General features: G+C 35.3%; 2 protein-coding genes across 5 annotated transcripts in view; one reads left to right on the forward strand and one right to left on the reverse strand.

The window, feature by feature from the left end:
- The window catches only part of LOC130993708 (pentatricopeptide repeat-containing protein At2g22070-like), a 50767-nt gene that overhangs the window by 4590 nt on the left and 33003 nt on the right, over positions 1 to 13174 (forward strand). For 2 of the 4 annotated variants that reach the window (XR_009091750.1, XR_009091754.1), the window contains exons 2-3: positions 2 to 2398; positions 2580 to 2836. Coding sequence is in view for 1 of the 4 variants with exons in the window: in XM_057918740.1 (XP_057774723.1) it covers positions 2 to 2333 (2332 nt within the window). In the remaining 3 variants the exon portion in view is untranslated. Of the gene's footprint in view, position 1; positions 2549 to 2579; positions 2837 to 13174 lie in introns of those variants that run through there. The other 2 variants (XR_009091753.1, XM_057918740.1) reach the window with 2 other exon arrangements.
- LOC130994459 (uncharacterized) lies at positions 2911 to 4587 on the reverse strand. The gene is made up of 2 exons (XM_057919505.1): positions 4419 to 4587; positions 2911 to 3514 (listed from the first exon to the last, which is right to left on the reverse strand). The coding sequence occupies exons 1-2, from the start codon at positions 4437 to 4439 to the stop codon at positions 3080 to 3082; spliced, it is 456 nt and encodes a 151-aa protein (XP_057775488.1). The 5' UTR covers positions 4440 to 4587; the 3' UTR covers positions 2911 to 3079.

Below are 13174 nucleotides of genomic sequence, written 5' to 3' on the forward strand. Positions count from 1 at the left end.
GCATGTCGCAGTGGGAAGAATATGCTTCAATTCTGCAAACAAGCATAAAAAACAGACGCCCTTCGGCAGTAAAATCAATCCACGCCAGCATAATCAAATCCGGGCTCAACTTCGGAGTCATCTTGACGAACCACGTTTTGAACGCATATGCTAAAACCGGGTCTCTCGTCGATGCCCGCAACATGTTCGACGAAATGCCCGTGAAGAATGTGTCGACTTACAACACGCTCTTGTCCGCTTACGCTAAGCAGGGCAGAACCCGCGACGCGCTCCGTGTGTTTGACGAATTGCCTCAACCGGATTCCGTTTCCTGGACCGCGCTGATCGTGGGGTACAATCAAAAGGGCCGCTTCGGCGCTGCTCTCGCCATGTTCATCGAGATGATCAAGTGCAGAACTCTGCCTACTCAATATACATTCACCAATATTCTCGCGTCGTGTGCCGCTGTTGAGGCGTTGGATGTGGGCAGAAAGGTGCATTCTTTTGTGGTGAAGCTTGGCTTCTCTGGCGCAGTTTCTGTCGCCAACTCCTTGTTGAATATGTATGCGAAATCGGGTGATGCAGTGACGGCAATGGCTGTTTTCAACAGAATTGAGTTGAGGAATGTTTCCAGCTGGAATGCAGTTATCACATTGCATATGCAGAGAGGTGAGGTAGAAGAGGCATTGGCTCAATTCGAGGAGATGAAGCAACGTGATGTGATCTCTTGGAATTCGATGATTGCAGGCTATAGTCAGCGCGGCTTTGATGCCAGAGCTCTGATATTGTTCTCAGAGATGCTCGAGGAGTCTAGTTTGAAGCCGGATAAGTACACTCTGTCAAGCGTGCTGTCGGCTTGTGGGAATCTTCAAGAATTAGAAGCTGGGAAGCAAGTTCATGCTTATATCATTAGAGCTGAGTTTGACACCTCGGGGCCTGTTGGGAACGCGTTGGTGTACATGTACTCGAAATGTGGTGGCGTTGGGATGGCTAAGAAGGTGTTGGAGGTGTGTGGGACATCTACTCTCAATGTCATCGCATTTACAGCTCTACTGAATGGATACATCAAGCTTGGAGACATAGATCCGGCTAGGCAGATCTTTGACTCGTTGCATGAACGTGATGTGGTCGCGTGGACAGCTATGATCGTGGGGTATGCACAGAACGGGGGCAACAACGACGCAACTGAGCTCTTTAGATCCATGTTGGAAGAAGGCCTTATGCCTAATAGCTACACTCTTGCAGCTATGTTGAGAGTGAGTTCAAATCTCGCTTCTTTAAACCATGGGAAGCAAATCCACGCGACTGCAGAGAAATTGGGGGAAGTGTTGTCTGTCTCCGTGAGCAATTCTTTGATCAGCATGTATGCAAGGGCTGGCAACATCAGCTGTGCAAGGAAGTCATTCGGTTTGATACAACGGAGAAGAGATTCAGTCTCGTGGACTTCAATGATCACTGGTTTAGCTCAACATGGACATGGTGAGGAAGCATTGGAGCTCTTTGAGGAGATGTTGTCATTGGATATTAAGCCGGACCATATAACTTATGTCGGTGTTCTATCCGCTTGCACGCACATGGGGTTGGTGGAGAAGGGCCGTAGCTACTTTAGAAAGATGAGAGATGTCCATGGAATCGAGCCAACCTCCAGCCATTGTGCCTGCATGATTGATCTGTATGGTCGTGCAGGATTGCTGCGTGAAGCTCAAGATTTCATAAGGAGCATGTCTATTGAGCCAGATGTTGTAGCTTGGGGTTCACTCTTGGCTTCTTGTAGAGTTCACAAAAATTTGGAGGTTGCTGCAATGGCAGCGGAGAGGATACTTTCGATTGAACCGGACCACAGTGGAGCCTATTCGGGCTTAGCAAATGTCTACTCTGCTTGTGGGAAGTGGGAGGAAGCTGCGGAGATAAGAAGGTCGATGAAGGAGAGGAATGTAAAGAAAGAGCAAGGGATCAGCTGGCTGCAAATCAAGAGCCAAGTCCATATCTTTGGTGCAGACGATGCGCTCCATCCACAGCGAGATGCAATTGATCTGAGGCTGGGGAAGATTTGGGTGGAGATCAAGAAGATGGGATTTGTTCCAGACACTGCATCAGTCCTGCACGATCTTGATGACGAGTTGAAGGAGCAGCTTCTCAAGCATCACAGCGAGAAGCTCGCCATTGCGTTTGGATTGCTCAAAACCCCGGAAAACAGCACTCTGACCATCATGAAGAACCTTAGAGTTTGCAATGACTGCCACTCTGCCATCAAGTATATATCCAAACTGGCTGGTAGGGAGATTGTTGTTAGAGACGCCACTCGTTTCCACCATTTCAAGGATGGTTCGTGTTCATGCAGGGATTACTGGTGAAGCATAGTAGAGATCGCCTCATTACACACTTCAGTTGATCACTGTCATCATCAAATTTTGCGGAGGTAAAAGATTTTTTGGGGGTTTCTCATTCATTGAGTTAGAAATATTCAATTTTTTTAGGTGTTTTGATGCAAATTTACTTGGATTTCAACTTTGTTCAAGTTATGTTCACTTTATTTTCCTATAGTTCATATTATTGTTTCTTAGTATAAGTATGAATCACAGTCTCCACCCTTTGAACAGCATAACCATTCGAGTTAATGGTGGGCGAGCAAGTGGATCATCGTCTAGAACTGTACATGGCACACAGCCCCCTTCTCCGGCGAAGGGCGCCGCGACAACCCACCACGACTCACGCCTCGTCCCCCTTTTCTCTCTATCCCCTCCCTCGTTTCTACAGAATACAATCCCTCATCAACGAAATCTCTAAATTGAAAGAAAAACCCCCTCACTTTGTCTCTCAGCACACCAACACAAAGGTTTAAGTCTAATTTCTCAAATACAGTATATAACTCAATTCTATATACAAAGCATACAAATCAACATATAAAATGAAACAAAACAAATACTCCATATATCAAACAAAAAGTCATATGCAATTGAAGTTCATGTAATATCAATGCCTATGCACACATGCAAGCTAAAATTGTAGAATTATTACACGTGCCATGAATCCAAAAAATGTGGTCTACTGCCATCCCAGCAATTGATGAATCCAAAACAAGATTGTCAATTAATGTGGTCTACTTCCATCCCGATCTCTCTCCTAGAAAGTCAATGAAAATGAGAAAGAGAAGCCCAAAAATGAGAGTCATGGAGGAGGCAGTGAAGCATTTTGCTATGTCAGTCCAGCCAAGAGATATCCTGAGAAAATCGCAAACGGCTATGACGAATCCGGCAATGCAAAATACAAATCGGGTCACCTCCATGCGCGTAGGCGCATATATGAAACGGCGGGAAATGCCTGTACGTGCCTGCGAGGCAACTTGATCGGAATCAACATTTTCAGAATCATCATCACTCGTCTCCGCACGGTTCTTGTAGTTCAGGATGAACAGGCTGAGCTCGGTTATGTACAGTAGGACAGGACTTGCGATAGCCATACGCTCCAATTTCTTTCCCCCGGTGAAAACAGCCACCTCATTTCCAAACAAAACTAGAAGAACCAACAAAATCCACTGAAAATGACAAAACAATGCAAATATGTTATATTAAATGGGATTAGTAATCTTTCCTTTTAATATGCAAAGAAAATAATGAAGTATAAAACAAAACAAAAACTAAATAGACAAGACAAAACAAAAGGAGATCGTCCCCAACAAACTACCGATTACTTATACAGCAAAATGACCCAAATCACTCGTCCCATTATAGTAGGTTTAATGGACTAAATAGGCCCAATATTAAATTTGGGCTTCAACAGCACTGTCCTTGGAAATAATGTTTCTCAAAACCCATTAATTCCAATGTGACAAATTAAAATAGTTTCTATACCACATTACCACCCTAGGTGAAAAATAATTTATTTATCTCGGTCGTCATATTAGTCTATCAGAATACATAGAAAACATATTTATTAATTTTATCATACATAAAATTCAACCAACAAATATCAATCCATAGACATTAAAAAACCAGAAAAAGTGAAGTGATTTTCAACTTCGATAACCATTCCAAGGTTTATTAAGAAAACCCTAAACTTCAACTAATATACCATACCATAAATGCATAAACAACTCTCAATTATGCAAAATTAGATATAAAAAAAAAACAGAAAAGTGAAGTGATTTTCAACTTCGATAACCATTCCAAGGTTTATTAAGAAAAACCCAAAACTTCAACCAATAATCCATACCATAAATGCATCAACAACTCTCAATTATGCAAAATTCTAATCAAGTACTATCAAAAACTACAAATCAAAGGTATATATCACTCGAAAATTAAAGTAAAACTGTTAAACACTTCAATCCTAACCCTAGAATTCTCAATCAATATTTTCCTTCGGTGTGTTTCCAACAGATTGGAGAACAATAATCACTATGAGATTTTTGCCGAAAAACATAATTCATGGTTACGTACCCCAATGTACTTCGAATCCATGGTGCTCGGATCGGAGTGAGAAGCCTCCTAGAGAGAAGCCTCGGTGCCGAGAGGAGAGAGAGACCAACCCAGCCTTCCAGAGAGATCGAAGAGATGATATTTTTTGTGCGAGTACGTAGAGAGGGATAGTTTTATGCGTGAAGATGGTGTTATAGGAATCAAATTTGGCGGGAGACCTTGTTACATGTCATTGTCTCCTTAAGAATTGATTATATGGAGTTGTAACACACTAACTACTGTGGGCTGTTGTGCACACGTGGAAGATTAAGGTAAGAAATAAGAAGCACACGTGGAGGAAGAATGTAATTAAATTAAGAATCACTACAATTTCACTCTTAACCATTTTAATGATTTATCGGCGATTCATTTCCTTTTCATCGTTTTTCCTTTTTATTTTGAGAGGCAACTCTAGCAAATTCAATCAGAATTGTGCCACGTACGTAACACAACTAATAAATGGATTAATTGTGTTGTGTGTAAATACACAAATTTTGAGCACTTGTTTTAATTCACATGCACAAACTTATTGTTCCTCTTATTTTATCCTAAGATGTATTGTCAACAAAAAAAAAACAATTAATGTCGTATACTTAACTTGAGTATTGTATTGTTTTTACCATCGACCAATTTCCGTGTTAGTATCAATTTTGAAGGAAAACAAATTTAGTGGAAAAAATTAGACAATCATTAGATTTGTATATTTAGATTTAAAAAGTTAGTTAATTACCCCCTCCCCCTAAAAAAAGAAAATTAGAAAATATAAAGTTATAAATAATCATATTTATTAATACATGAGTTAATTGCACCAAAATACACGAATTTTAGTCATTTTTTCATTTTGCATACCAAATTTAAAAAATTACATTTTAAACCATAAATTTTGTAACTCATTCAATTTTCCATAAAATTCAACTTCAATATATACGCCTAAAATGTTAAATCACACGTCGGATTTTAGGATGTTGAAGTTGAATTTTATGGAAAATTGAATGAGTTGCAAAGCTCATGATTTAAAATGTAATAATTTTTAAAATTCGCGTGCAAAAAAAAAATGACTAAAATTTATATATTTTGGTGCAATTAACCCTTAATAAATTGATCAACATATTATAACTATATATATATATATCTAGTTGGTTACGCAGAAGGAATTTTATATATACTCATTAATCTTCCTCTCGAGTCACTATTATACTCTAGTCACTATTATACTCTACATACTTCATAAAGCAAGCGGCAAAAAGAAAAACAACTTTATGATAGCCCCTACGTTGCCATAGGCTATTTGTATATGCGCCCCCAAACCTAATGCTAAAATACACGACAAAGAGCAGAAATACTATCTCCAACTATTCTTCTACATTTGATTTGAGCTTTGCGGCATAGTCATATAGATTAATTTAATTAGACATCATATCACAGATTTTCACTTTTGTTTATTCAATAAATAAAAGAAGAAAACTCTAGAATTATAAATTACCGAGTGCCGGTTTCTTGTTTGCTTCTCCATTTGAATCTACGACAATCTCCGTTGCATTTTTATTTTCCATACTCTTGTCGGATTCAATAAAAATCAAATTTACTTCTATATATTGACACTCAACGCATATATCAGTAATCTGTAATTAATTTGTCATTATATTGGAAGAAAATACCATATTATTTTGTGTTAATACGGTAAGAATATAGAGCAGAGGTATATAGACAAATTAAAAAGACTAGTACGGCCATTCGTGCGATGCACGACGAACATCAAAATTAAACAAAAATTTAAATAAATAAATAAATATAAATATCAAATAAAATTATAATATAGATAAATATAAAATACATTTTAAAAATAAAATAAAATAAACTAATCCACGTCAATTACTCAATGAAATCCTGAATTTGAATATATAAATTTTTAACTTTGTATAAAGCGTAATGATAATTAAAATTTAAAAAATTTCGATAATAAAAATTAGCATTACGCATTATTATCATTATAGAGTATTACACGTCATAATAAATAAATAAATAAATATTTTTTTTCATACACAAACATAACTAAAAAGTTGTAAAACTTTAATAAAGAGAGAGAAAATATGATATTTTAAATTTTAATCTTTTTCATATCTTATTTGTTTTTAAATTCATTTTTCATGATTTTGATACTTTATTAAATTTAAAATGCATATTAAATATTTTTTTTCATGAATCAAATGTAACAATGTTTCGAAAAGAATTAAAATACATTAAAAAAAATAGTGAAAAGATTAGTGGGAGAAGAGAGAGAAAAAAGAAAGGGAAAAATTGGAGGAAAAAAAACTCCTCTTTTAAATATTATATAGATTTTGCTAGAATTAAATCGAGAAGTCTGTTTTTTTAATATCCACGGCTATTCATTTAATCACAAAAATACGTGATATGCATATAGGGGTGGGCTACCGTGAGAGCACATCTTAAAATAAGAAATAAGAGCAATTTTTAATGTATGAATTTTATGTAGAACACGTATGAATTAGCTGTATACATGTATGAATTGTGAAAAATAAATTTTTGCTACCTTTAGATTCGAACTTAGGACCATAAATCCATCCAATCGGATTACAAATCAACCGTAAATCTTGATGATCTAAGGGGGCTAAAAATAATTTTTATTTTATATCTTAAGAAATGTTCTTATTTTAGCCCTTCCCTATGCATATATGTGATTAATATGTGTCACCACTCACATATATAATATCCACGAGTATTTTTCATGCATATTTTTACAAAACTACGTGCAATTAGTTAAAGATATGTAGGTTGGGAAATTGTGGGTTTGTTTAGGAATGGACTTATACAGGTTAGCCCGTTTGGCCCAAAGCGGATTAGGTTAGTCAGGATTGGGCCAGTGGGCTTTTAATTTAGAGGGTGTTCGGCTGAGCTAATAAATTCTTGAAAATAATTTACTTAATCATATCAATTTATTTTTTAAAATTAAATACGTATTTAATTAAATGAATCTGGTCAAATTGAATTGACAAAGCAATTCAAACTCTACTAATCTCAATCATTCCGTCAATTAAACGTAGATTTTTAATTTGAATAGCAAGAGCTTCTTCTTGTATAGATTTTAATTAGGTGAAATCTTATTTTAAAAAAAAAAAACAATGTGAAATAAGGCGATTTATATGAATTCTTCACTTGATTGAGATTATTATAAATTTGATACAAGATTAAAGATTTCAAATATATTTTAGCATCTTATCCTCTATTGTTCTTTATTATCTAAATTCTTCATTTATACTAATTTCATAATCTATATCTATCTATCTATCTATCTATCCATCTATTATTATTATTATTATTATTATTATTATTATTATTATTATTATTATTATTATTATTATTATTATTATTATTATTATAGATGAAACTGAAACAAATAATATTTTTAGGTATGAAAAATATATTTTTCTTCACGATACAGATAAAATATATAAAATAAAACTAAAATTTTAATTATTTTGATAGAGGTAAAATAAGATTTTATTTTTAAGTAATCGGTTTATAGAATTTGTGCTTTATTATGCAAATATGTAAATCAATTTATTATTTTCATCATATATCATTCAAGTTCATTTATCTTCGATTCTTTCACTCTAAAAAAATATTTTCTCTCTCAAAAAAAATATTCTCTGTCTAACTTATAGGCTCGATAAAAAGTTCACGTGGCACATCTGATGAGATAGAAATACACTTATGGCACCATAAAATTGTAGCCACGTGGAATCCAGTGTACCTAGTGGATTTTCCGATACCAAAAATTGGCGCTCGTGACATCATTGAAAAAATGTTAATTATTATAGAGTGGATTTTTAAAATGACCACTTTGAAATAGTAAACTTAAAAATTATCCACTAAAATAAAAACATAAAAAAATGGCCACTGTTACCAAAATACCCTTCCACATTAAAAATTAAAAAAATGGCCACTTTACATCACCCCTTTAAAAAATCCCGCAATTCACAACCAGTGTGAATTCACAACCAAAAATTTTTGGTTGTGAATTCACACTGGTTGTGAATTCTGAGAATTCACAACCAGTCGAATTGTCAACCAGAATTTTTTGTTTGTGAATTCACAACTAGTCGAATTCACAGCCAAAATTTAATTCACAACCAGTCGAATTCACAACCAAAAATTAATTCACAACTAGAATTTTTTGGTTGTGAATTCACAACAAACGAATTCACAACCAAAATTTAATTCACAACCAGAATTTATTTTGGTTGTGAATTCAAGTAGTTGTGAATTTTGGGTTTTTAAAGTTTGAATTCACAATTAAAATTAGAATTTATTTTGGTTGTAAATTCAAAAATATTAAGTTGTGAATTTGGAGTTTTTAAAGTTTGAATTCACAATAAAACTAAAATTTATTTTGATTGTGGATTCGAGTTTTAGTTGTGAATTCATAGTTGTGGTTGTGAATTCAAGAATATTCAGTTGTGAATTCATAGATGTGGTTGTGAATTCAAAAACATTAAGTTGTGAATTCATAGACGTGGTCGTAAATTCAAGAAAATTAAGTTGTGAATTTATAAATTCTGTTGTGAATTCAAGAACAATAAAAAAAATACAAGAAATTTAGTATGTTTCTCATAAAAAATTCAACCAATGAGCATAAGAGAGAGATCTAAGCTACATAAATTCTACATATCTCTAAAGGACATTCCCCAAAATTGGCAGAAAATGACAACAGCAGCTCCACGATTGTGAAATGCACACCTCCCCCATAAACTCATTATTGCAGCAAGGAATCAAGGAAAAGTTACACAAGGAAAAAGGCACCAGTGAATTGCGCCTTTTCTCTCTTCCCATAACCGCTTCCCAAGCACTCCAATCCCTAAATTTATCCCCAAATTCCTTCTTTCTCTGCAACTTCGCATCTACTTCGACGATTTCATCCCATCCCTCCCCCATGACGACCTACTCAACGCCGCTCAGATTTATTTCGTCCTCCCTACCGCCAAGCTTTAGTATCGCCTCGCCGCATTCGACATGGCGGCGTTGGCCATCGAGGCCATCCTGGCGCTCGACCAAATCGGCCGCCCAAAAAGAAAGCTCAGATCTACCCTACTTGGACGGCGATGGAGGATCCGCAGTCGAATCACACCGTTAATCACGGCTGAGCTCGAACGCGGCCACTGTGAAGTAGGGAACGAACTCCGCCTGATGAGGAGGTTTTGACGGAGAAGGTGAAATTGTTGGCAGAGAGAAAGAGAGGAGATTTCAGGCTGCGGCGGCAACTTCGCCGGAGAAGCTGCCTCGCCAGGAATTTCAGGCGGCGGCGGCAGAGGCGACGACGACGGAGGCGGAGGCGGTGACCGGCGACTGTCGAGAGAGAGAAGAAATGCAACTGTGGATTGGGAGATGAAAGGAGAGAGAGAGCGAGCGAGAGAAGTGATGGAGTATTTTTGACTGGCCATTTTTTTAAATTTTAAAGTGAAGGGTAATTTTGTACTTTTACACAAAAACTGGCCAATTTTTTATGTTTTTATTTCATAGGCCAAAATTTAATTTTACTATATGAAAGTGGCTATATTTATATATTAACACATTATTATACATCGTTTGTCAAAAATTACAAAATGTGATACTATTGAAGAAAATGTCAAACATTTGTGACAATATATGTTACTCCCTCCGTCCCACGCACCTTCATAATCCACTTCACTTTTTTACATATATTAACAAAATGCAATAAATAGTGCTTGAAAAATTCAAATAGTACTTAAAAAATACAAAATATATATAATTATTCAATTTTGCCCTGATTTATTCTATGTTTGACTATATTTAAATAATGTTACTTTGGAAAAAAAAGAAATTTAATGTTAATTTAGTTTAAAAAGTGGACTATATTGTAGGACATCTAAAAAATGAAGAAGGGACTATGAAGGCGGGACAGATGGAGTATTTTTTATTTTAAAGTGTTTTGACAAATAAAATCACGAACTAGTTTAATATGATAAATTTAATATGATTTTTGATGTATGACGAATTAAATCATTAATTTTTAAATTTTTATAATTTTGTTTCTCAAATTTTTTTGGGTTGCCGAAGTGCTGAATTGGAGCTTACGTAGATTAATAAAGACGACATCATTTTTGTAAGGCCTAAATGACGTTGTTTCATACAATTTTAATTGATTTTTTTTTTCAAATTATAAAGAGGTTGTATCCCGTATCTACACCTTAATTTTCAATATTCAATCATTTTATTACAAACAACGTCGTAACATGAATATTACGTAGCGAACTAATCCACATAAACTCCAACCCAATAATCCGGCAATCGAAAAAAAGTTGGGGGACGAAACTGCAAAAGTTGAAAATGTGGTGATTTAATTCGCCACACTTCAAAATTCACGTTAAAATTGCAATATCGAACTAATTCATGATTTTATTTGCCAAAATCATTATTTTGAAAATCTACACATACGATACTCCCTCCGTATGCTACGAGTATGTTGCTCTGGTTGGGATACAAGTTTTGATAAAATGGTGATTTCTGTATTATATATATATAGGGAGAGGTTCAATAGAGACCATCATCTACACAAATAATAGAGACCAAATCTTGTTCATTGATCTTACATGATATGTTAGATGTGGCTCAAGGTTATAATTGTCATTCCATAATAATCATAATCGTATAATCCCTTAATTAACATCAATCAAATCTTATTTAATTTTAGAAACTTAACATTTCTGATACGCTAGTTACGATAATATATAGAAGGTTTTCATTCAATTATTTATGTTCATGATCAACTATTGATTTTTATTATTATTTGGGTTTGAAATCTGGACGTCCTTTCCTCCGCTGCCGCCGTCCTCTCCTCTCCCGCCGCCGCCTCAGATCTCTCCAGCGACCGTGCCGCCCTCCTCGCCCTCCGGTCGACGGTGGGGGGGCGCACCATCTTCTGGAACACAACCGCCAGCAACTCCTGCGACTGCACGGCTCAGTAGCAACATTGATTTCTCGACTTAGCAACCGGCCGGCTTACGGCCTTCGTTTCTCATTCTCCCTACGACGAAAAAGGATCGAGAAACCACCCTCATGTAGCCCGATCTATTTGTATATGCGTCCCAAAACCTAATGCTAAAATACACGACAAAGAGCAGAAATACTATCTCCAACTATTCTTCTACATTTGATTTGAGCTTTGCGGCATAGTCATATAGATTAATTTAATTAGACATCATATCACAGATTTTCACTTTTGTTTATTCAATAAATAAAAGAAGAAAACTCTAGAATTATAAATTACCAAGTGCCGGTTTCTTGTTTGCTTCTCCATTTGAATCTACGACAATCTCCGTTGCATTTTTATTTTCCATACTCTTGTCGGATTCAATAAAAATCAAATTCACTTCTATATATTGACACTCAACGCATATATCAGTAATCTGTAATTAATTTGTCATTATATTGGAAGAAAATACCATATTATTTTGTGTTAATACGGTAAGAATATAGAGCAGAGGTATATAGACAAATTAAAAAGACTAGTACGTATTCAGATTTGAATCTGAAAAGGGCCATTTAACGAACATCAAAATTAAACAACAATTTAAATAAATAAATAAATATAAATATCAAATAAAATTATAATATAGATAAATATAAAATACATTTTAAAAATAAAATAAAATAATCCACGTCAATTACTCAATGAAATCCTGAATTTGAATATATAAATTTTTAACTTTGTATAAAGCGTAATGATAATTAAAATTATTAAATAAAATTTAAAGAATTTCGATAATAAAAATTAGCATTACGCATTTTTTTTTTAGTAATGCAATCACCATTATCTTTTCAATTGTAACAAAGTCAAAACTCAAAACTACATCACAACGCAGAAAAGTAGCATGAAATTTTCAAAAACCACCTTCTCACAAAGCTAACCCCCCAATCATACAAATAAAATTTAAGCACCCGACATGACTTCCTAGTTCCTACCACGAATGTAACAATTCCCTACACCCTCAATATTTAATCACAACCACCAGCTAGATATCATCAAAACTAAATACCAACATAAGGAAGGCAAGAGCAGCAAAAAATAATTATTCTGAAAATTGGCTAGCTTTACTATTATCCATCATTTACATATCAACCAAGAAGAAACGACTTTATGGAACAGCTTCAGTGCACCTTCTTCAGCAGAGAAGCTAATCAACAAAAGACCTCTAAACCCCAGCATACTTATCTGCTAGGCATTCCTCACCATTGTCAAAGTAGAATTCTCTTATCTTCTCGAAAGCGTGCCAGGTCAGCATGCTATCAGAGCCCGCTTGGTGACACTTTCCTACTGCACGGTCCACGCCAAGAGACCGCGCCACCCTATCTAACCCACCATGAAGCCCCTCACAGAACCTCATCAAATGCTTGATATCATAAACATGATTCCCAAAAATAACCCTAAGCAAATTGAGAAACTCAGATAACCGAAATCATACCCGCTGTGGAAGGTGATGTATGTGACATTGTCATTGCAGAGCAGGCCAGACGACATCATGAGCTCCGCGAAGCGCGAGGTGGAGACGCCGTGCTTGCGAGTGGAATCGAAGTCGATGCCCTGGTGCCGGAGGAGGTCGATCCATATATCATTATAGAGTATTACACATAAATTTTTTCATACACAAACATAACTAAAAAGTTGTAAAATTTTAATAAAGAGAGAGAAAATATGATAT

Source organism: Salvia miltiorrhiza, chromosome 1 (genome assembly GCF_028751815.1).
Source record: "Salvia miltiorrhiza cultivar Shanhuang (shh) chromosome 1, IMPLAD_Smil_shh, whole genome shotgun sequence".
Lineage (NCBI taxonomy): Eukaryota > Viridiplantae > Streptophyta > Magnoliopsida > Lamiales > Lamiaceae > Salvia > Salvia miltiorrhiza.